General features: G+C 42.6%; 1 protein-coding gene across 1 annotated transcript in view; it reads right to left on the bottom strand.

Annotated features, from left to right (window-relative positions):
- The window catches only part of LOC120057068 (mediator of RNA polymerase II transcription subunit 13-like), a 165,277-nt gene that overhangs the window by 66,163 nt on the left and 74,985 nt on the right, over positions 1-24,129 (bottom strand). Inside the window, exon 4 of the mRNA XM_039005459.1 lies at positions 15,198-15,343. Within this exon, the coding sequence (XP_038861387.1) occupies positions 15,198-15,343 (146 nt within the window). The remainder of the gene's footprint in view (positions 1-15,197; positions 15,344-24,129) is intronic.

Raw genomic sequence — 24,129 nt, 5'->3', positions numbered from 1 at the left:
ATAATCTCATCATGTATTGTAGGTTATACCTTCACTGTATCTGGAGCTGTTGCCTAGTTTAATAAAGGTATAAAAAATATATATATAGTAATAATAATAATTGAGTACAAGTGCCAATACCAGAGTGGGCACACTCGCTATATAACGCAACATTTTTGTGAGAAAACCATCAGTCGAGTTGAAAATGCGATGGAAACCCATTTAACTTGTATAATTTAACCACAAAAGGTATTTTTATATGCACTGCCTCATCACGCACAGCCTTTAATCAGCAACAAGTGAATTCGATGGAAATATCTCTTGTGGGAAGAAAGAAAATTATGCCGATTTTAAAATATCTGCATAAAGATCTGTCGACAATTGTATGGAACCTAGCTATAGTCAGCCCTAGCTATGGAAACACAATTTCCCTAGTATAACATAAGGGTGTATACTAGGCTTGGGTAGTATCCAGATTTTCATATCATCATACCGTCCTTCTCTCATCATGGGATTTACGGTATTAACGGCATTGCACACAAGGGGGCACTAAAAACACAAGAAAATCCCATTAGGCCTCTATTACCAGAATGCTAACAAAATTTGCACAAACTAATAGCGAAATCACACAGCTAAATGCTAACAAGTGAAAACTAACCTAAACTAATTGCAAAGACAGCTTAAAAGGTTATACGAGCAGAGCTAGTAGTGGGGACATTTACAAGCAAACGTGAATGAGAGAAATTGGGCAGATGAATAAAGTTGTGATGCTGCACTTCCTTCAGAAAAGCATGCATGTGTACGGGGAGCAGAGGGGAGAAGAAAGGAGGACAAAATGCTTATAGGAAGCACAGGGGGGGGGGGGAAACTAATCTCTTTGACTTTTGGCAGAAAGACAAAAGATACAGTTGAAGTTGGAAGTTTACATACACCTTAGCCAAATACATTTAAACTCAGTTTTTCACAAATCCTGACATTTAACCCGAGTAAAAATTTCCTGTCTTAAGTAAGTTGGGATCACCACTTTATTTTAAGATTGTGAAATGAAAGTAGTAGAGAGAATGATTTATTTCAGCTTTTATTTCTTTCATCACATTCCCAGTGGGTCAGAAGTTTACATACACTCAATTAGTATTTGGTAGCATTGCCTTTAAATTCTTTAACTTGGGTCAAACGTTTTGGGTAGCCTTCCACAAGCTTCCCACAATAAGTTGGGTGAATTTTGGCCCATTGCTCCTGACAGAGCTGGTGTAACTGAGTCAGGTTTGTAGGCCTCCTTGCTCGCACACGCTTTTTCAGTTCTACCCACAAATGTTCTATAGGATTGAGGTCAAGGCTTTATGATAGTCACTCCAAAACCTTGACTTCGTTGTCCTTAAGCCATTTTGCCACAACTTTGGAAGTGTGCTTGGGGTCATTGTCCTTTTGGAATACCCATTTGCGACCAAACTTTAACTTCCTGACTGATGTCTTGAGATGTTGCTTCAAAATATCCACCTATTTTGTGAAGTGCACCAGTCTCTCCTGCAGCAAAGCACCCCCACAACATGATGCTGCCACCCCCGTGCTTCACGGTTGGGATAGTGTTCTTCGGCTTGCAAGCCTCCCCCTTTTTCCTCCTTACATAACAATGGTCATTATGGCCAAACAGTTCTATTTTTGTTTCATCAGACCAGAGGACATTTCTCCAAAAAAGGACGATCGTTGTCCCCATGTGCAGTTGCAAACCATAGTCTGGCTTTCTTACAGCAGTTTTGGAGCAGTGGCTTCTTCCTTGCTGAGTGGCCTTTCAGGTTATGTCGATATAGGACTATTTTAACTGTGGATATAGTCCTTTGCTGTTGTTCTGGGATTGATTTGCACTTTTCACACCAAAGTACGTTCATCTCTAAGAGACAGAACGTGTCTCCTGCCTGAGCGGTATGACGACTGATGTGGTCCCATGGTGTTTATACTTGGGTACTATTGTTTGTACAGATGAACGTGGTACCGTCAGGCATTTGGAAATTGCTCCCAAGGATGAAACAGACTTGTGGAGGTCTAAAAGAAAAATCTGAGGTCTTGGCTTATTTCTTTTGATTTTCCCATGATGTCAAGCAAAGAGGCACTGAGTTTGAAGGTAGGCCTTGAAATACATCAACAGGTACACCTCCAATTGACTCAAATTATGTCAAGTAGCCTATCAGAAGCTTCTAAAGCCATGACACAATTTTCTGGAATTTTCCAAGCTGTTTAAAGGCACAGTCAACTTAGTGTATGTAAACTTCTGACCAAATGGAATTGTGATACAGTGAATTATAAGTGAAATAATCTGTCTGTAAACAATTGTTGGAAAAATGACTTGTGTCATGCAAAGTAGATGTCCTAACCGACTTGCCAAACTATAGTTTGTTAACAAGAGATTTGTGGAGTGGTTGAAAAACGAGTTTTAATGACTCCAACCTAAGTGTATGTAAACTTCCGACTTCAACTGTATATACAATGCATTCGGAAGTATTCAGAGCCCTTGACTTTTTCCATGTTTTGTTACGTTAAAGCCTTATTCTAAAATGGATTAAATTATACATTTTCATCATCAATCTACACACAATACCCCATAATGAGAAAGAGAAAACAGATTTTTTTTTTTTTTTGCAAAAGTATTAAAAATGAAAAAATGAAATATATCCAAATCCTTTGCTATGAGACTCGAAATTGAGCTCAGGTACATCCTGTTTCCATTGATCATCCCTGAAATGTTTCTACAACTTGATTGAAATCCACCTGTGGTAAATTCAATTGATTGGACATGCTTTGGAAAGGCACACACCTGTCTATATAAGGTTCCACAGTTGAAAGTGCATGTCAGAGCAAAATCCAAGCCATGAGGTCGAAGGAATTGTCCGTAGAGATCCGAGACAGGATTGTGTCGAGGCACAGATCTGGGGAAGGGTACCAAAACATTTCTGCAGCATTGAAGGTCCCCAAGAACACAGTGGCCTCCATCATTCTTACATGGAAGACATTTGTAACCACCAAGACTCTTCCTAGAGCTGAACGCCCGTCCAAACTGAGCAATCAGGGGAGAAGGGCCTTCGTCAGGGAGATGGCCAAGAACCCGATGGTCACTCTGACAGAGCTCCAGAGTTCATCTGTGGAGATGGGAGAACCTTCCAGAAGGACAACCATCTCTGCAGCACTCCACCAACCATTGCCAGACGGAAGCCACTCCTCAGTAAAAGGCACATGACAGCCTGCTTGGAGTTTGCCAAAAGGAACCTAAATGACTCTCAGAGCATGAGAAAGAAGATTCTCTGGTCTGATGAAACCAATACTGAACTCTTTGGCCTGAATGCCAAGTGTCAAGTCTGGAGGAAATCTGGCACCATCCCTACAGTGAAGCATGGTGGTGGCAGCATCATGCTGTGGGGATGTTTAACAGCTGCAGGGACTGGGAGACTAGTCAGGATCAAGGGAAAGATGAACGGAGCAAAGTACAGAGAGATCCTTGATCAAAACCTGCTCCAGAGCGCTCAGGACCTCAGACTGGGGCTAAGGTTCACCTTCCATCAGGACAACAACCCTAAGCACACAGCCAAGACAATGCAGGAGTGGCTTCGAGACAAGTCTCTGAATGTCCTTGAGAGGCCCAGTCAGAGCCCGGACTTGAACCAGATCGAATATCTCTGGAGAGAACTGAAAATAGCTGTGCAGCGACGCTCCCCATCCAACCTGACAGAGCTTGAGAGGATCTGCAGAGAATAATGGGAGCAACTCCCCAAATACAGGTGTTCAAAGCTTGTAGCGTCATACCCAAGAAGACTCGAGGCTGTAATCGCTGCCAAAGGTGCTTTAATAAATTACTGACTAAAGGGTCTGAATACTTATGTAAATGTAATATGTCAGTTTTACATTTTTTTATAAACCTGTTTTTGCTTTGTCAATATGGGGTATTCTGTGTAGATTGATGAGTAAAAAAACACATTTAATCCATTTTAGAATAAGGCCGGGACGTAACAAAATGTGGAAAAAGTCAAGAGGTCTGAATACTTTCCGAATTCACTGTAGATAAGAGGAATACCTATGTGAGAATGCTGTTCAACATTATTGTCCCCTTGACTACAGCTCAACATCATTGTCCTCTTCAAGCTCCTCACCAAGCTTAGGGTCTGAACACCTCCCTCTGCAACTGGATCCTGGACTTCCTGACGGGCCGACCCTAGGTGGTGAGGGTAGGCAACATCCCCTCCGCCACACTGACCCTAAACACAGGGGCTCCACAGGGGTATGTACTTAGTCCCCTCCTGTACTCCCTGTTCACCCACGACTGTGTGGACTGATCACCGGCGACGTTAAGTCAGCCTACAGGGAGGAGGTCAGTGACCAGGCAGTGTGGTGCCAGAACAACAACCTCGCCCTAAATGTCAGTAAGACCAAGGAGCTGATCGTGGACTACAAGAAACGGGGGACAAGCAGGCCTCCATCCACATTGACGTGGCCGCAGTGGAGCATGACGAGAGCTTCAAGTTCCTCAGTTTCCAAATCACAAAATACTTAAAATGGTCCAAACAAACGCGCACAGTAGTGAAGAAGGTGTGACAGCGCCTCTTCCACCTCAGGATGTTGAAAAAAAGTTAAACAGCTGTACCATTGACAGCATTTTGACTGGCTGCATCACTAACTGGTATGGTAATAGCACCGCCCTCGATCGCATGGCGCTACAGAGGGTGGTGCGGACAACGCTGTACATCACTCGGGCAGAACTCCCTGCCATCCAGGACATCTTTATCAGGCGTAGTGGTAGGAAGGCCTGGAAAATCGTTAAAAACTCCAACCACCCAAGCCATAGACTATTCTTTCTGCTTCCGCACGGCAAGCAGTACCGGTGGATCAAGTCTGACACCAACAGGCTCTTGAACAGCTTCTATCCCCAAGCAATAAGACTGATAAAACGCTAACAAAATAGCTACACGAACTATCCGAGTTAACGTTGTATCCCCTTATTGACCTTTTATTTTTGCACTGTCTCTATGCACACTCACAGGGCCCTACACACTCACTCCATTATCTGCTCACTCACACATAATATGCACATACATTTATACTGACTCTACACCCACTCACATACAAGCTGCTGCTACTCTGTTTATCTTATATCCTGTTGCCTAGTCACTAGAGGTCGACCGATTAATCGGAATGGCCGATTAATTAGGGCCGATTTCAAGTTTTCATAACAATCAGATTTTTTTTTTTACACCTTTATTTAACCAGGCAAGTCGGTTAAGAACACATTCTTATTTTCCATGACGGCCTAGGAACGGTGGGTTAACTGCCTTGTTCAGGGGCAGAACGACAGATTTTTACCTTGTCAGCTCGGGAATTCAAACTTGCAACCTTACAGTTAACTAGTCCAACTCTAACCACCGGTTTTCATTGCACTCCACGAGGAGCATGCCTGTTACGCGAATGCAGTAAGAAGCCACGGTAAGTTGCTAGCTAGCATTAAACTTATCTTATAAAAAACAATCATTCAATCAATCATAATCACTAGTTAACTACACATGGTTGATTATATTACTAGTTTATCTAGCGTGTCCTGCGTTGCATATAATCGATGCGTTGGCATTCGCGAAAAAGGACTGTCGTTGCTCCAACGTGTACCTAACCATAAACATCAATGCCTTTCTTAAAATCAATACACAAGTATATATTGTTAAACCTGCATATTTAGTTAATATTGCCTGCTAACATGAATTTCTTTTAACTAGGAAAAATGATGTCACTTCTCTTGCAACAGAGTCAGGGTATATGCAGCAGTTTGGTACGCCTAGCTCATTGCAAACTGTGTGAAGACTATTTCTTCCTAACAAAGACAGCCTACTTCGCCAAACGGGGGATGATTTAACAAAAGCGCATTTGCGAAAAAAGCACAATCGTTGCACGACTGTACCTAACCATAAACATCAATGCCTTTCTTAAAATCAATACACAGAAGTATATATTTTTAAACCTGCATATTTAGCTAAAAGAAATCCAGGTTAGCAGGCAATATTATCCAGGTGAAATTGTGTCACTTCTCTTGCGTTCATTGCACGCAGAATCAGGGTATATGCAACAGTTTGGGCCGCCTGGCTCGTTGCGAACTAATTTGCCAGAATTTTACGTAATTATGACATAACATTGAAGGTTGTGCAATGTAACAGGAATATTTAAACTTATGGATGCCACCCGTTAGATAAAATACGGAACGGTTCCGTATTTCACTAAAAGAATAAACGTTTTGATTTCGAAATGATAGTTTCCGGATTTGACCATATTAATGACCAAAGGCTTGTATTTCTGTGTGTTATTATGTTATAATTAAGTCTATTATTTGATATTTAATAGAGCAGTCTGACTGAGCGGTGGTAGGCAGCAGCAGGCTTGTAAGCATTCATTCAAACAACACTTTCGTGCGTTTTCCAGCAGCTGTTTATGACTTTAAGCCTATCAACTCCCGAGATTAGGCTGGTGTAACCGATGTGAAATGGCTAGCTAGTTAGCGGGGTGCGCGCTAATAGCGTTTCAAACGTCACTCGCTCTGAGACTTGGAGTAGTTGTTCCCATTGCTCTGCATGGGCCGCAGCTTTTGTGGAGCGATGGGTAACGATGCTTCGAGGCTGGCTGTTTTCGATGTGTTCCTGGTTCGAGCCCAGGTAGGGGTGAGGAGAGGGACGGAAGCTATACTGTTACACTGGCAATACTAAAGTGCCTATAAGAACATCCAATAGTCAAAGGTATATGAAATACAAAATAGTCCTATAATTCCTATAATAACTACAACCTAAAACTTCTTACCTGGGAATATTGAAGATTCATGTTAAAAGGAACCACCAGCTTTCATATGTTCTGAGCAAGGAACTTAAACGTTAGCTTTTTTACATGGCACATATTGCACTTTTACTTTCTTCTCCAACACTTAGTTTTTGCATTATTTAAACCAAATTGAACATGTTTCATTATTTATTTGAGGCTATATTGATTTGATTGATGTATTATATTAAGTTAAAATAAAAGTGTTCATTCAGTATTGTTGTAATTGTCATTATTACAAATAAATATATAAAATAAAAATACAAATTGGCCGATTAATCGGTATTGGCTTTTTTTTGGTCCTCCAATAATCGGTATCGGTATCGGCATTGAAAATCATAATCGGTTGACCTCTACTAGTCACCTTACCCCTATACATACTCAATCTTTCTCCATCAGTCTGTATTTAGAATGCTTACTTAGTTGTGTTCTTCATATATTTCTTCTTATTTTTTTGTATTACATTGTCATTGATTGTTGGGTTTTGAGTTTGCGAGAAAGGCATTTCACTGTATTTGTGCACGTGACATTAAAACTTGAAACTAACAGGGGCTGGCTGGCTTGAGGGAGGGAGGGAGAAGGGGGAGAGAAGGCAGTCTCACAGAGAGAGAACATCTAGAACACACAGTGCTGGCCAGCTAAATGCAAGCCACTCAAGGTCAGGACATTTTAAGGAGAAGGCTTGCAGTCAATCTATATTCATATTCCCACCACACTGAGATTAAATGGAGGGGCCATAGTAGCTAGTAAGTGGATGGTGACCTCACCAGACAATTGAGTGAACATCCAGTTTCCTCAGAGACTACAATAGGAAACAGACAGTGTGACAAGACTGACTGAATCATACACACCTCTGATGTTCTATGCTGTCCACTCCATAATACACAAGCCTCCTTCCGTCCCCTTCTCTCATTCGGTCTCCATCTCCCTGAAGACATGGTAAATATGCTCAGATCAGTCAAAGGTGCTGAGAGTTCATTACATTCACGCTGCTCTGTTTTATGAGGTCATATCTTGAAAAGGCTGGGGTGCTCTGCCGCACACTAAACCAAGCCTGTCAGAGATGAGAGGAAGGAGGGAGGGAGTGAGGGGGTGAGGGGGTAGAAGAAGGGAGGTGTAGGAGGGCGGGGGACTAGCAGACGTCAGCCCCTCTCTGCCGCTACGCTCGGGCTGCTAAAACAGACACATAGCTCATGGCGAGAACACATACTGGCACACACACCCTGGGAATTCTGCGGGTTTGTTTGTACTGATGTCAAATACACAACCACCACCCATTCATAGAAGGGCAGTGCTCTGACATAAAGTACTGGTCACATCAGTGGTCCCACCACAGAGCATTAAACGCCATCTTTAATTGAAGATAATTTGATGACCAGAGGACAATTGATACCACATTAAACCCATTGATCCATTTGCCTGTGCACTATGGCACCAAACACATAGAGCAGCATATCTTCCGGTCTGCAACCTCAAGTCCCATACATGGTATTGGCAGGTTGGTATGTTGGAAAAAGAGCAGAGGCAGTACAGTACAGTAGCTAAAGGTCTGGACCACTATCTGATATACTTTCCAAACCCTGATGTAGCATACATCTACTGACATATACTAGTGACTGAAGAGAGACAGACAAAGTGGAAAGCTGTGCTGTGCTATCTAATTACAGTATCTATCTATCTAAACTCAGCAAAAAAAGAAACGTCCCTTTTTCAGGACCCTGTCTTTCAAACATAATTTATATAAATCCAAATAACTTCAAAGATCTTTATTGTAAAGGGTTTAAATACTGTTTCCCATGTTTGTTCAATGAACCATAAACAATTCATGAACATGCCCCTGTGGAACGGCCGTTAAGACACTAACAGCTTACCGTCTGTAGGCAATTAAGGTCACAGTTATGAAAACTTAGGACACTAAAGAGGCCATTCCACTGACTCTGAAAAACACCAAAAGAAAGATGCCCAAGGTCCCTGCTCATCTGCGTGAACGTGCCTTAGGCGTGCTGTAAGGAGGCATGAGGACTGCAGATGTGGCCAGGGCAATAAATGTCAATGTCCATACTGTGAGACGCCTTAGACAGCGCTACAGGGAGACAGGACAGACAGCTGATCGTCCTCACACATGGCAGACCACGTGTAACAACACCTGCACAGGATCGGTACATTCGAAAATCACACCTGCGGGACAGGTACAGGATGGCAACAACATCTGCCCGAGTTACACCAGGAACGCACAATCCCTCCATCAGTGCTCAGACTGTCTGCAATAGGCTGAGAGAAGCTGGACTGAGAGCTTGTAGGCCTGTTGGGCACAAACCCACCGTCGCTGGACCAGACAGGACTGGCAAAAAGTGCTCACTGACGAGTCACGGTTTTGTCTCATTCATGTTCGGATTCATGTTTATCGTCGAAGGAATGAGCGTTACACCGAGGCCTGTACTCTGGAGCGGGATCGATTTGAAGGTGGAGGGGCCGTCATGGTCTGGGCGGTGTGTCACAGCATCATCGGACTGAGCTTGTTGTCATTGCAGGCAATCTCAACGCTGTGCTTTACAGGGAAGACATCCTCCTCCCTCATGTGGTACCCTTCCTGCAGGCTCATCCTGACATGACCCTCCAGCATGACAATGCCACCAGCCATACTGCTCGTTCTGTGCGTGATTTCCTGCAAGACAGGAATGTCAGTGTTCTGCCATAGCCAGCGAAGAGCCTGGATCTCAACCCCATTGTTGGATCGGAGGGCGAGGGCTAGGGCCATTCCGCCCAGAAATGTCCCGGAACCTGCAGGTGCCTTGGTGGAAGAGTGGGGTAACATCTCACAGAAAGAACTGGCAAATCTGGTGCAGCACATGAGGAGGAGATGCACTGCAGTGCTTAAAACCTCTCTGGACCACCCATCCCGGATCCGGGATAACTGTCATCAGAAACGCTGACTAGCATAGCCTAGCCTAGTGCCACAGGGATATAATATAATATAATTTTATGAAATCACAAGTCCAATACAGCAAATGAAAGATAAACATCTTGTGAATCCAGCCAACATGTCCGATTTTTAAAATGTTTTACAGCGAAAACACAACATATATTTATGTTAGCTCACCACCATATTCCAAAAAACACAGGCATTTTTTCACAGGAAAGATAGCTTTCACAAAACCCACAAATAGAGATAAAATTAATCACTAACCTTTGAACAACTTCATCAGATGACAGTCATATGACCTCATGTTATACAATACATTTATGTTTTGTTCGGTTATGTGCATATTTATAGCCAGAAATCGTGGTTTTACATTGGCGCCATGTTCAGAAATGGCTCCAAAATAGCCAGAATAATTACAGAGAGCAACGTGAAATACAGAAATACTCATCATAAAACTTTGATGAAAAATACATGTTGTACATATAATTAAAGATAAACATCTTGTGAATCCAGCCAACATGTCCGATTTTTAAAATGTTTTACAGCGAAAACACAACATATATTTATGTTAGCCCACCACAATATCCAAAAACATACCGCCATTTTTTCACAGAAAACATAGCTTTCACAAAACCCACAAATATAGATAAAATTAATCACTAACCTTTGAACAACTTCATCAGATGACAGTCATATGACACCATGTTATACAATACATTTATGTTTTGTTCGATTATGTGCATATTTATAGCCAGAAATCGTGGTTTTACATTGGCGCCATGTTCAGAAATGGCTCCAAAATAGCGAAAGTAATTACAGATAGCAACGTGAAATACAGAAATACTCATCATAAACTTTGATGAAAGATACATTTTAACATATAATTAAAGATACACTGGTTCTTAACCTGTTTGGCGTGCAAGCCCGACGTCGGTACACTTATGACAACAGCCAGCTCAAAGTGCAGGGCGCGAAATTCAAAATATATATTTTTTAAAATATTTAACTTTCACACATTAACAAGTCCAAGACACCAGATGAAAGGTACACATCTTGTGAATCAAGCCAACATGTCCGATTTTTAAAATGTTTTACAGGGAAGACACAATATGTAAATCTATTAGCTAACCACGTTAGCAAAAGACACCACTATTTTTACTCCATCAGTTTTTTACTACATCAGTAGCTATCACAAATTCGACCAAATAAAGATATAAATAGCCACTAACCAAGAAACAACTTCATCAGATGACAGTCTGATAACATATTTATTGTATAGCATATGTTTTGTTAGAAAAATGTGCATATTTCAGGTATAAATCATAGTTTACATTGCAGCTACAGTCAGAAATTGCACCGAAAGCAGACAGAAAAATTACAGACACCAACGCCAAATAACTAAATACTCATCATAAAACATTTCTGAAAAATACATAGTGTACAGCAATTGAAAGACAGGCATCTTGTGATTCCAGACAATATTTCCGATTTATCAAGTGTTTTACAGCGAAAACACAATATAGCGTTATATTAGCTTAGCACAATAGCAAACATAACAACAGCATTGATTCAAGGCAAAAATAGCTATAACGTATAAACCACCAAAATATATTAATTGTTTCACTAACCTTCTCAGAATTCTTCAGATGACAGTCCTGTAACATCATATTACACAATGCATATAGAGTTTGTTCGAAAATTTGCATATTTAGCGGCACAAATCGTGCTTAGACAATGAGAATAGTGTCCATAACGTCAAGCAATCTGTCCGGCGCCATCTTGTAAAGGCACCTTTTCTTATCGAATACTATTCATAAACTTGACTAAAAAAATACAGGTTGGACAGCAATTGAAAGACAAATTAGTTCTTAATGCAATCGCTGAATTACATTTTTAAAATTAACCTTACTGCGCAATACAGGCTGCGATAACGCAAGGCTACACTGCAGGAAATGGCGTCTTATGCATTTGACATTTTTCAACAGAACAATGAATTATCAGCATAAATAGTTCTTACTTTTAGATGAACTCCCATCAGAATCTTGGGAAATGTGTCCTTTGTCCAAAAGAATCGTTGCTAGGTTGGAGAACGTCGTCTTCAACGTTGCAATTAGCAGTAAACAATAGCCATGTGGGCCAGAGATACCCAACTTCCTAAAACGTCACGAAAATAAATACCCGAAAATCGCAATATACTGACATAAACTGATATAATTCGGTTTAAAATAACAACATTACGATGTCTTCAACACCTATATCGAATAAAAACAGAGCCGGATATATCTAGGAGCTAATACGGGAGCTTCTAAAATGACATGCCAAGACCCTTCCTGCGTCAGAGCGAAGAGTGGAAAGATGGGACACTTCGGTTCCAAGCAATTTATAACCTTTGGGACCTACGTAGAAACTCCATTTCAACTCTCCCTATTCGCTGACACCCAGTGGAAGGCGTATGCAGTGCATCTCAACCAATAGAGGACAGGCAAATTAATACACAGGTCTCAGAACAGCCAGCAAAATTCTGCATTCTGACATACACATAGGAAAATTGCTCTAAGTCCAGTTCTGTTTCACCCACAGATATAATTCAAACGGTTTTAGAAACTAGAGAGTGTTTTCTATCCAATAGTAATAATAATATGCATATTGTACGAGCAAGAATTGAGTACGAGGCCTTTTTGAAATGGGCACCTTTTATCTGGCTACTCAATACTGCCCCTTGAGCCCAAAGAGGTTAATGCAACCGCTGTGTTAGATTTAAAAAATAACTTTAGTAAAAAGCACAGCATGCAATAATCTGAGACAGCGCTCAGCCATTCTCCGCCATGTTGGAGTCAACAGAAATACGAAATTACATCATAAATATTCCAAGAATGCAGTGCCAGGAATCCTAGTTCCACAATAAATCGTTGTTTTGTTTTATAATGTCCATTACTTCTGTCGAATTAGCAACTTTGGCTAGTATGTGTAGTATACGTGTCCAAACACTTGCGCAATTGAACGAAAACGTTGAACGAAAACTTCAAAAAGTGGTATTACAAGTCGAATAAACTGGTCAAACTCAGTTGAGAATCAATCTTCAGGATGTTTTTCTCATATATATCCAATAACGTCCCAAACGGAGCATTTCTTCATGTCTATCTAACGCAGTGCAGACAAAGACATCACATGCCCTCTGTGCGTGGCCAAGAACTGGCCACGCACAGTTTGCCTGACCTGTCACTCCAAAGGCTCTCATCCGGTCCCACATGAAGCTATATGCTTCATTCCACGTTCTACTGCCTGTTGACATCTAGTGGAAGGCGTATGAAGTGCATACAGATCCATAAATATAAGGCAATTGAATAGGCGATGCCTTTCACAGCGACCCATTTCAGAATTTTCACTTCCTGTTTGGAAGTTTGCCTGCCATATGAGTTCTGTTTTACTCACAGATATAATTCAAACAGTTTTGGAAACTTCAGAGTGTTTTCTATCCAATAGTAATAATAATATGCATATCATATGATCTAGGACAGAGTACGAGGCCGTTTAATTTGGGCACAAATTCATCCAAAAGTGAAAATGTCGCCCCCTATACCTAAGAAGTTAATGCAGCTGGTGACCACACCAGACTGTTACTTTGGATTTTGACCCCCCCTTTATTCAGGGACACATTATTCCATTTCTGTTAGTCACATGTCTGTGGAACTTGTTCAGTTTATGTCTCAGTTGTTGAATCTTGTTATGTTCATACAAATATTTACACATGTTAAGTTTGCTGAAAATAAACACAGTTGACAGTGAGAGGACGTTTCTTCTTCTGCTGAGTTTATATATCCATTAACCTGCTATTGAATCTACAGAGCAGGAGGTTTTAAAGGGGCAATCCGCAGTTGAAACAATTACAAAGCGTCTTCCCCGCCACTATTTCTGTAAAAAGCTGAATGATGGGGCTGGAGAAATGTAACCACTCTCAAATTCATAGAAAGAGCTATGGATGCCATGAACTGACCATCCATCATATAATTTATTTATTTTTAACCATGTTTTGAGGCTATACAGTGTTTGTTTACATTTACATTAATTTTACATTTAAACAGCACCAGGCTCTAACTTAAATTGACATTATTACTGTGAGGCTAGTGGATGAAAGAATGACTGCAGCTAGTTTTCCCTGTGCAGTGCTGCGCTCCAGTCAGATCAGAGAATGGACAGAGTGATCACCATTATTAGGTTCCAGGTGGGAAGGAGTGGGGTGGGAAGGAGTGGGGTGGGAAGGAGTGGGGGTGGGAAGGAGTGGGGTGGGAAGGAGTGTGGTGGGAAGGAATGGGGTGGGAAGGAGTGGGGTGGGAAGGAGTGGGGTAGGAAGGAGTGGGGTGGGAAGGAGTGGGGTGGGAAGGAGTGGGGTGGGAAGGAGTGTGGTGGGAAGGAATGGGGTGGGAAGGAATGGGGTGGGAAGGAGTGGGGTAGGAAGGAGTGGGGTGGGAAGGAGTGGGTGGGAAGGAGTGGGGTGAGAAGGAATGGGGTGGGAAGGAATAGGGTGGGAAGGAGTGGGGTAGGCATTTTGTTAGTTAACCTAAGGCAAAGCCCTTGTGCCTGGTGTAATGATCGCTCCTTCAAGCTTTCCTCCTTCTCCTCCTCTTTCTTTTGTTAGGATTTATTTTGTTGCAGTGTTTTTGTAGGCTCCCTCCTCTCTGTCCTCTGTGTGTCTTTTACAGCTGCTGCCGTTGGGACCCGCTAATTGTACAGATGTCTCCAGCAGCAGACCTCAGCTAGTGGGGACAGCCCTCTGAAGGCTAGAGGGAGGGGGAGGGACAGAGGGAGGAAGAAATAAGAAGAGGAAAAAGAAGGTGGAGGGAGAGAGAAAATGAGATGAAGATGAGGATGGGAGCAGGGGAGAGGTGGAGAAAAGAGGGAGGGGTAAGTGAGGAAGAGTAGGAGGACAGGGAAAAGCAGAACATTGGGATAGATGGGGGAGGGACAGAGGGGGTGTGTGAAGGCTGCTGGTGGCACATCATTACTGTCAGGCTGTCTGATGAAGGAGCAGAGCAGAGGAGAGGAGCCTGTTCTTAATACCTGAGGATTACCCCTGTCTTCTATTAGAGACATGACACGAAGCTGAGAGAACAGAGCAGTCTGTTCTCACACAGCACTGATATACTCCACTGCTCTCCCTCTTTTTTCCCCTTTGGGTTCTACATGTGCTCAAAGCCAATGATACATGTTCACTTAAGCAATGAACTCCTTTCCCTGAGGGGTAGTGTGGGGTGAAAGGACTGTGTGTGTGTGTGTGTGTGTGTGTGTGTGTGTGTGTGTGTGTGTGTGTGTGTGTGTGTGTGTGTGTGTGTGTGTGTGTGTGTGTGTGTGTGTGTGTGTGTGTGTGTGTGTATATATGTGTGTGTCTGCATGCATGTGCATATCTGCAGTGCATGTGTATGTATATGTGTGTGCGCGTGCACAGGTGTGTGTACACTCCACCTACCTTGGAATGGGCTGGAGGCCTGCTGGGCCAGGGTGAGGTGCTCGTCACTCAGCTGGTAGACAGGCTGGTGCTGGTTGATCTCTACGCTGGTGCACACGTTACTCTCCCCGTGGAGGAAGAAGGTGAACGAGCACGACAGGTGTTCACTGTGGAGAGAGAGAAAGAAAGAGAGAGAGAGCACAGAGTGAGTCATTTTAGCTTGGATGATTCTGGAAGCGGAAGTGTGTGAACTGTTGAATGATACAACAGAGGAAGAGCGAGGGCGAGGATGAGAGGGGGAGCCATAGAAGATGAGAGAGGGCAAAACACTGAATTTGCCTGCTAATGGCTGGACGGAGGAGCGGAGAGATTTTGGGAGATAACAATGACATCGTTCAGCCATGGAGCAAAATCTCTAACTTGACAGGGTCTCCTGGGTAGAATACCAAAGGTGGAGAGGGGTTAGGGAAATGATATGTCACTGATTTAACAGAGACCTAATATGACATCATCACAATCAAAATAAAGTCGTTTCAAACATCTGTATTCTTATACTACAGCAGAATGCTGAGTCTGTACTGTAGTGTGTGTAGTGTGTATGTTGTTTGCACTCCACGTGACCAACAAAGTGGGCTAACTCTGAGGGATGAACTCTTGAGAACCCTAACCCACACATACAGAGTTAAAGACATGCCACACAAAGCTCTGATGCTGAAAAACACACCGGTCGCAGCCAGCGCGACTTCGATTGGGGTGAGAGGAAGCGAGAGAGAGAGAGATAGAGGGAGTAGAGAACGAAAGCGAGCAGAAGCGAGAGAGATGGAAGGAGAGACAGGGAAATAAAGCGAGAGAGAGAGAGACTATTGTTTCCAGCCTCCCTCCCTCTCTGCTTCCTCTCATCCTACGCAGCACAGCCACCTGACAGAAGACCAAATGAAAGCGGACGCGGTTAATTTAGTAGAGGATCAAAGAGGGGTTGCCTCCTTAGAGGATTTGGTTAAGTAAATATCTATCCCGCTTCTCTACCACTCTGTCTCTCTCTCCCTCCATCTCTCCCTGGCAGAGCTGCTGCTGCAAAGGATTAAAGAAAAGAATGGGAATGAAAAAGGAGTGAAGGAATCAGACTAATAATATATCATTATCATGAGACAGGTCTGAGGAAGAACTGAGTGGCACAAGGCTGGAGAAGAGAAACATTTCCACTACAGACTAATGTATACTAGACATGCACTAACAAGGATAGCCTATACAATGCAATAAGACTGTAAGTTTGTTATATCCTTGATTTAAAAAAAAAATGTAATGCATGGGCTTTAGCTAAGTGGGCTAATACAGTCGTAAGACATGCAGGAGACCCGGTTTGAACCCAGTCAGTCACAAGATCAAGATTAAATAGGGAGTGGAATAGCTATCTGAGGAAGTGCTATGACAGGGCAATTCAAATATATTGTTATGGGGGCCAAATTAAGTTTATCGTCACACTCCCTTCTAACACAGTAGAGGGGAACAGAAGGCATGACCATGTTCCAGAGAATCTTATCTTTCAGGAATGGGGTCATAATAGCTAATAACACAAACGGTTCAAACACTAGAGCCAAACTCATACTGTATGAATAAGCAAATTCAAAATGCCACATTGGTTTCAGAAACAGTCAGAAACCTGTTTAACAGAGAGTGTTTGATTATACCGGATCTCTTCTGCCATTCCTTTTTGGACAAGTACCAGGATGTTGTCTCTGGTTTTGAATTAGAATTTATAGAACTGAATTTGAAAACTGAATCTGAATGTATTTGATAAGTTGAATGCAGTGCCTTCAGAGAGTATTCACACCCCTTGACTTTTTCCACATTTTGTTGGTATTACAGCCTGAATTTAAACTGGATTAAATTGAGTTTTTTTTGTCACTGGCCTACACACAACACCCCATAATGTCAAAGTGGAATTATGATTCATTTTTTTAATACAAATTAATTAAAAATGAAAAGCTGAAATGTCTTGAGTCAATAAGTATTCAACCCCTTTGTTATGGCAAGCCTACATATGTTCAGGAGTAAAACTTATCTTAACAAGTCACATAAGTTGCATGGACTCACTGTTTGTGCAAAAAATTGTGTTTAACATGATTTTTTAATTACTACCTCATCTCTGTACCTCACATACCTCACATACAGATAATTGTAAGGTTGCAGTCCCACACTGAAAATTGCTGTTTAGCATTGAACAACAACCAATTTAACAGAGCTTGAATATATACATATTTTTTTTAACAGAATAATGTGCAAATATTGTCAAATCCAGGTGTGAAAAGATTTACCCAGAAAGACTCACAGCTGTAATCACTGCTAACGGTGATTCTAACATGTATTGACTCGGGTGTGAATACTTATGTAAATGAGATATTTCTGTATTTTATTTTCAATACATTTGCAAAAACGTTATCCATTTTTAACTCAGGCTGTAACACAAAAAAAGTTGGAATCAGTCAAGGGGTATGGTAAACTTTGGTAAACTTTAAATTATAGTTTGTAACTAGACAAAGAATGCAATATTAACCATACTGAATATGAATATATAAATACAGAATTTGAATATTCAATTAAATTGAAATATCATTTTTAAACTGAATGTAACAGTCATTCAATTCCGTTTGAAATCATGTCTTAATTTACAAATTCAATATCTAAATGCAAAAATCTTGAATTCAAATAGATTTTCTGTTGGCAATGAAATCGCTCCATAATTTCCTCACTACGGTCTGTCTGTCTCCACTCAGACATTCTGGCTGCTGTTAGGTTCCAACAGAACAGCCTGTCTCTGCCTGTCCTGGGGCCTTGGGGCAGACTGACTGGGAGGTCACAGTGGGACGGTCTCTCCCTGCCCCAAGGGCAGCCTGACTGGGAGGTCAAGGTGGGACGGACCGTGTGAGAGAGAGACTATTTACCATAGAGAGAGACTGAGTGCCAAAGAAAGAAAGAGAAACATGAGCAACACAGCTAGATCGGAGACAGCTAGTATCAAAGGGCAGCTAGGTAAGTGACTGCCAGATCAAAGTCAGCTAATATTAAAGAGCTGTCCGGTAATAATAGAGGAGTAAAAAAACATGGCTTCCCAGTGGCTGTGAGAGAGAAACAGGCTCCGTTAGTAAGGTGTGTCAGGGCAGGACCGCCCAGAAGAAGAGCGCTGAGCCTCTCGGGCCTCCTGTGGTGTGTGTGTCTGGGCTGTTAAGGCAAGGTGGGGCAGGGAGCCAACAAATTAGCGAGTGAAAGAAACCTCATACCTCTCCTTTATTCTCTAGGAATTACCCATGAGTAAATGGAACTCAATTCCCTTTTTATGCACCTTTCTCTCTATGCGTATTCTGACCTTGAACTTAAGCATGGGCAAAAGCATGTGTCAGCCAGATATTCGCTTGGGGTGGAGATTACAGAAATGGAGGTGTGGCAGAGTTGTGTCTGCAGATACGTAGTATTCTGATCTTGACTTAATTCCCTTATAATTCCACCACCTTTATGTGCGAGGAAACCATGAATAAGGTCGAGCAACCTGTCGGTTCTAAGTGATAAAACATTTACTTACTTTTTCCCGATAGAAATAACACCGACCCCTCCCGAGTGGCGCAGTGGTCTAAGGCATTGCATCGCAGTGCTAGCTGTGCCACAAGAGACTCTGGGTTCGAGCCCAGGCTCTGTCGCAGCCGGCCGCGACCGGGAAGCCCATTGGGGCGGCGCACAATTGACCTAGCGTCGTCCGGGTTAGGGAGGGTTTGACCGGTAGGGATATCCTTGTCTCATCGTGCACTAGCGACTCCTGTGGAGGGCTGGGTGCAGTGCACGCTGACACGGTCGCCAGGTGTACGGTGTTTCCTCCGACACATTGGTGCGGCTGGCTTCCGGGTTAAGTGGACATTGTGTCAAGAAGCAGTGCGGCTTGTTTGGGTTGTGTTTCGGAGGATGCATGGCTCTCAACCTTCGCCTCTCCCGAGTCCGTAAGGCAGTTGCAGCGACGAGACGAGAATGTAACTTGTCTCTGTAACAAGACTATCCAATTGGATACCACGAAATAGGGGAGAAAAAAGGAGGTGAAAAATAATAATAATAAATAACACCAATCTCTATGCACTCTAATGCATAAATTGATAAGAGCTATCGGATAAGACCATTTGAGTAATCTGTTTGGATAAGGGGATTGTAAATATAAATTACAATTGTTTTAGATCTATTTTACCTTATGATCGCTGACAAATCGTGAGCTTGGTTATATCTGCAAAAAGATGATTCTGAGATATGTGGCTTTAAAGTTTCGAACCCTCATTGGTTTGAATGGTGTCAGCAAGTTTTATCTTGCATTCTTTTTATCTTAACTACATACATTGGTGTATTTAGAATACTATATAGGTAGAAAACACTGACCAGAAAAAGGCTATGTTAATAACTCAATTTTGAAAATAATACAGTCCCAAGCTCTCAAATGTGAAACCATTCATATTTCAGCAAACTGAAAAGCATTTCAACATGAGAGGTATTTCAGCCTCTTTTCCATAGTGAAGTATAAATAGCTGTGACGTTATACCAAATTTTTATTGTTGGCCTTTGGCTTAGGTTGCATAGGTTGCAAGGGTGACATTTGGAGACCCAAGCCGAGGCTATAGTCTATGGAAACCCATGCGCACTACTAAGTTGATTTATAATGTATAATGTTTTAATTATATGCCCAGACTTTTCAGTAGTTTTTTTTACAATTTCAAAAATATTATACTGAACAAAAATATAAACACAACACCGCAACAATTTCAAAGATTTTACTGAGTAACAGTTCATATGAGGAAATCACTCAATTGAAATAAATGAATTAGGTCTTAATTTATGGATGTCACATGACTGGGAATACAGATACATATCTGTTGGATACAGATACCTTTAAAAAAGAAAATGGGCCTCACAACGGGCCTCAGGATCTCGTCACGGTATTTTTGTGCATTCAAATTGCCATTGATAAAATGCAATTGTGTTAGTTGTCTGTAGCTTATCCCTGCCAATACCATAACCCCACCATGTTTGTTCACAATGTTGACATCAGCAAACTGCTCGCCCACACGACGCCATTCACAAAAAATCATTCCAAATTCACCTAAAACAACGTTGGACTCGGCTATTGGTAAAGAAATTGATATGAAATTATCTGGGAAAAAAGCTCTGATGTACATTCCTGCAGTCAACATTCCAATTGCACGCTCCCTCAAAACTTGAGACATCTGTGGCATTGTGTTGTGTAACAAAACTGCACATTTTAGAGTGGCCTTTTATTGTTACCAGCACAACGTGCACCTGTGTAATGCTCATGCTGTTTAATCAGCCACTTGATATGCCACACCTGTCAGGTGAATGGATTATCTTGGCAAAGAAGAAATGTTCACTAGCAGGGATGTAAACAAATTTGTGCACAAAATTTAAGCGAAAATAAGCTTTTTGTGCATCTGGAAAATTTCTGGGATTTTTTTTATTTCAGCTCTTGAAACAAGGGACCAACACTTTACATGTTAAGTTTATATTTTTGTTCAGTCTAGTACCAGTCAAAAGTTTGGACACACCTAGTGATTCAAGGGTTTTTCTTTATTTTTACTATTTTCTACATTGTAGAAAAATAGTGAAGACATCAAAACTATGAAATAACACATATGAAAACATGTAGTAACCAAAAAAGTGCTAAACAAATCAAAATATATTTTATATTTGAGATTCCTCAAAGCAGTCACCCTTTGCCTTGATGACAGCTTTGCACACTCTTGGCATTCTCTCAACCAGCTTCATGAGGTAGTCACCTGGAATGCATTTCAATTAACAGGTGTGCCCTGTAAAAAGGTAATTGGTGTAATTTCTTTCCTTCTTAATGTGTTTGAGCCAATCAGTTGTGTTGTGACAAGGTAGGGGTGGATATACAGAAGATAGCCCTATTTGTAAAAGACCAAGTCCATATTATGGCAAGACCAGCTCAAATAAGCAAAGCGAAACGACAGTCCATCATTACTTTAAGACATGAAGGTCAGTCGATCCAGACAGAAATTTGGCAGTACGTCCAACCAGCCTCACAACCACAGCCCACATGTAACCACCCAGCCCAGGACCTCCACATCTGGATTCTTCACCTGAAGGATCGTCTGACAGGGGGTGGGGTGGGTGCTGAGGAGAATTTCTGTTTGTAATAAAGTCCTTTTGTTGGGAAAAACTCATTCTGATTGGCTGAGCCTGGCTCCCTAGTGGGTGAGCCTGGCTGCCCAGTGGGTGAGCCTATGCCCGCAAAGGCCAACCGCCATGGTTGCACCCCTGCCCAGTCATGTGAAATCTATAGATTAGGGCCTAATGAATTTATTTAAATTGACTGAATTAAATTGACTTCTATTATGCACTGTAACTCAGTAAAATCTTTAAAATTGTTGCCTGTTTTATGTATTTTTGTTCAGTATATATTCTAGTGAGTTTGTCAAGGAAAATTGAATTAAAGGTACACTGTACTTAAAGGGATGGCTTTAGATAAATTGACTGAAAAGCCTATTGAATGAGAACTCCAAATCTGGAGTCACACCTGCAAAGCCCTTTATGCACATGCATACGGTAAGTCTGAATACCGACTACTGATGTCCCTATACACTACTTAATGTCCCTATACACTACTTCCGGCGCCGAAAGAGATGGCCACCTCGCTTCGCGTTCCTAGGAAACTATGCAGTATTTTGTTTTTTTACGTGTTATTTCTTACATTGGTACCCCAGGTAATCTTAGGTTTCATTACATACAGTCGGAAGGAACTACTGAATATAAGAGCAACCCTAAACAACGATGCCGTAAAAGGGGCAAACGAAGCGCTCTTTTTGTCAGGCTTCGGAGACGGGCACATCGCGCTCCACTCCCTAGCATACTACTCGCCAATGTCCAGTCTCTTGACAACAAGGTTGATGAAATCCGAGCAAGGGTAGCATTCCAGAGAGACATCAGAGACTGTAACGTTCTTTGCTTCACGGAAACATGGCTCACTCGAGAGACGCTAACGGAGTCGGTGCAGCCAGCTGGTTTCTTCACGCATCGCGCCGACAGAAACAAACATCTTTCTGGTAAGAAGAGGGGCGGGGGGGTATGCCTTATGATCAACGAGACGTGGTGTGATCATAACAACATACAGGAACTCAAGTCATTCTGTTCACCTGACTTAGAATTCCTCACAATCAAATGTCGACCGCATTATCTACCAAGGGAATTCTCTTCGATTATAATCACAGCCGTATATATTCCCCCCGAAGCAGACACATCGATGGCCCTGAACGAACTTTATCTGACTCTATGTAAACTGGAAACCACACACCCTGAGGCTGCATTCATCGTAGCTGGGGATTTTAACAAGGCTAATCTGAAAACAAAACTCCCTAAATTCTATCAGCATATCGATTGTGCTACCAGGGCTGGTAAAACCTTGGATCATTGTTATACTAACTTCCGCGACGCATATAAGGCCCTCCCCCGCCCTCCTTTCGGAAAAGCTGACCACGACTCCATTTTGTTGCTTCCAGCTTACAAACATAAACTAAAACAAGAAGCTCCAGCGCTCAGGTCTGTTCAACGCTGGTCCGACCAATCTGATTCCACGCTTCAAGACTGCTTCGATCACGTGGATTGGGATATGTTCCGGATTGCGTCCAACAACAACATTGACGAATTCGCTGATTCGGTGAGCGAGTTCATTAGAAAGTGCATCAGCGAAGTAATACCCACAGCAACGATTAAAACATTCCCAAACCAGAAACCGTGGATTGATGGCAGCATTCGCGTGAAACTGAAAGCGCGAACCACTGCTTTTAACCAGGGCAAGGTGACCGGAAACATGACCGAATACAAACAGTGTAGCTATTCCCTCCGCAAGGCAATCAAACAAGCTAAGTGCCAGTATAGAGACAAAGTAGAGTCGCAATTCAACAGCTCAGACACAAGAGGTATGTGGCAGGGTCCACAGTCAAACACGGATTACAAAAAGAAAACCAGCCCCGTCGCGGACCAGGATGTCTTGCTCCCAGACAGACTAAATAACTTTTTTGCTCGCTTTGAGGACAATACAGTGCCACTGACAAGGCCCGCTATCAAAACCTGCGGGCTCTCCTTCACTGCAGCCGAGGTGAGTAAAACATTTAAACGTGTTAACCCTCGCAAGGCTGCAGGCCCAGACGGCATTCCCAGCCGCGTCCTCAGAGCATGCGCAGACCAGCTGGCTGGTGTGTTTACGGACATATTCAATCAATCCTTATCCCAGTCTGCTGTTCCCACATGCTTCAAGAGGGCCACCATTGTTCCTGTTCCCAAGAAAGCTAAGGTAACTGAGCTAAACGACTACCGCCCCGTAGCATTCACTTCCGTCATCATGAAGTGCTTTGAGAGACTAGTCAAGGACCATATCCCCTCCACCCTACCTGACACCCTAGACCCACTCCAATTTGCTTACCGACCCAATAGGTCCACAGAAGACGCAATTGCAACCACACTGCACACTGCCCTAACCCATCTGGACAAGAGGAATACCTATGTGAGAATGCTGTTCATCGACTACAGCTCAGCATTTAACACCATAGTACCATCCAAACTCGTCATCAAGCTCGAGACCCTGGGTCTCGACCCCGCCCTGTGCAACTGGGTACTGGACTTCCTGACGGGCCCCCCCAGGTGGTGAGGGTAGGTAACAACATCTCTACCCCGCTGATCCTCAACACTGGGGCCCCACAAGGGTGCGTTCTGAGCCCTCTCCAGTACTCCCTGTTCACCCACGACTGCGTGGCCATGCACGCCTCCAACTCAATCATCAAGTTTGCGGACGACACTACAGTGGTAGGTTTGATTACCAACAACGACGAGATGGCCTACAGGGAGGAGGTGAGGGCCCTCGGAGTGTGGTGTCAGGAAAATAACCTCACACTCA

The sequence above is a fragment of the Salvelinus namaycush genome, chromosome 12 (genome assembly GCF_016432855.1).
Source record: "Salvelinus namaycush isolate Seneca chromosome 12, SaNama_1.0, whole genome shotgun sequence".
Lineage (NCBI taxonomy): Eukaryota > Metazoa > Chordata > Actinopteri > Salmoniformes > Salmonidae > Salvelinus > Salvelinus namaycush.
This window is presented reverse-complemented; position numbering and strand designations above follow the sequence as displayed.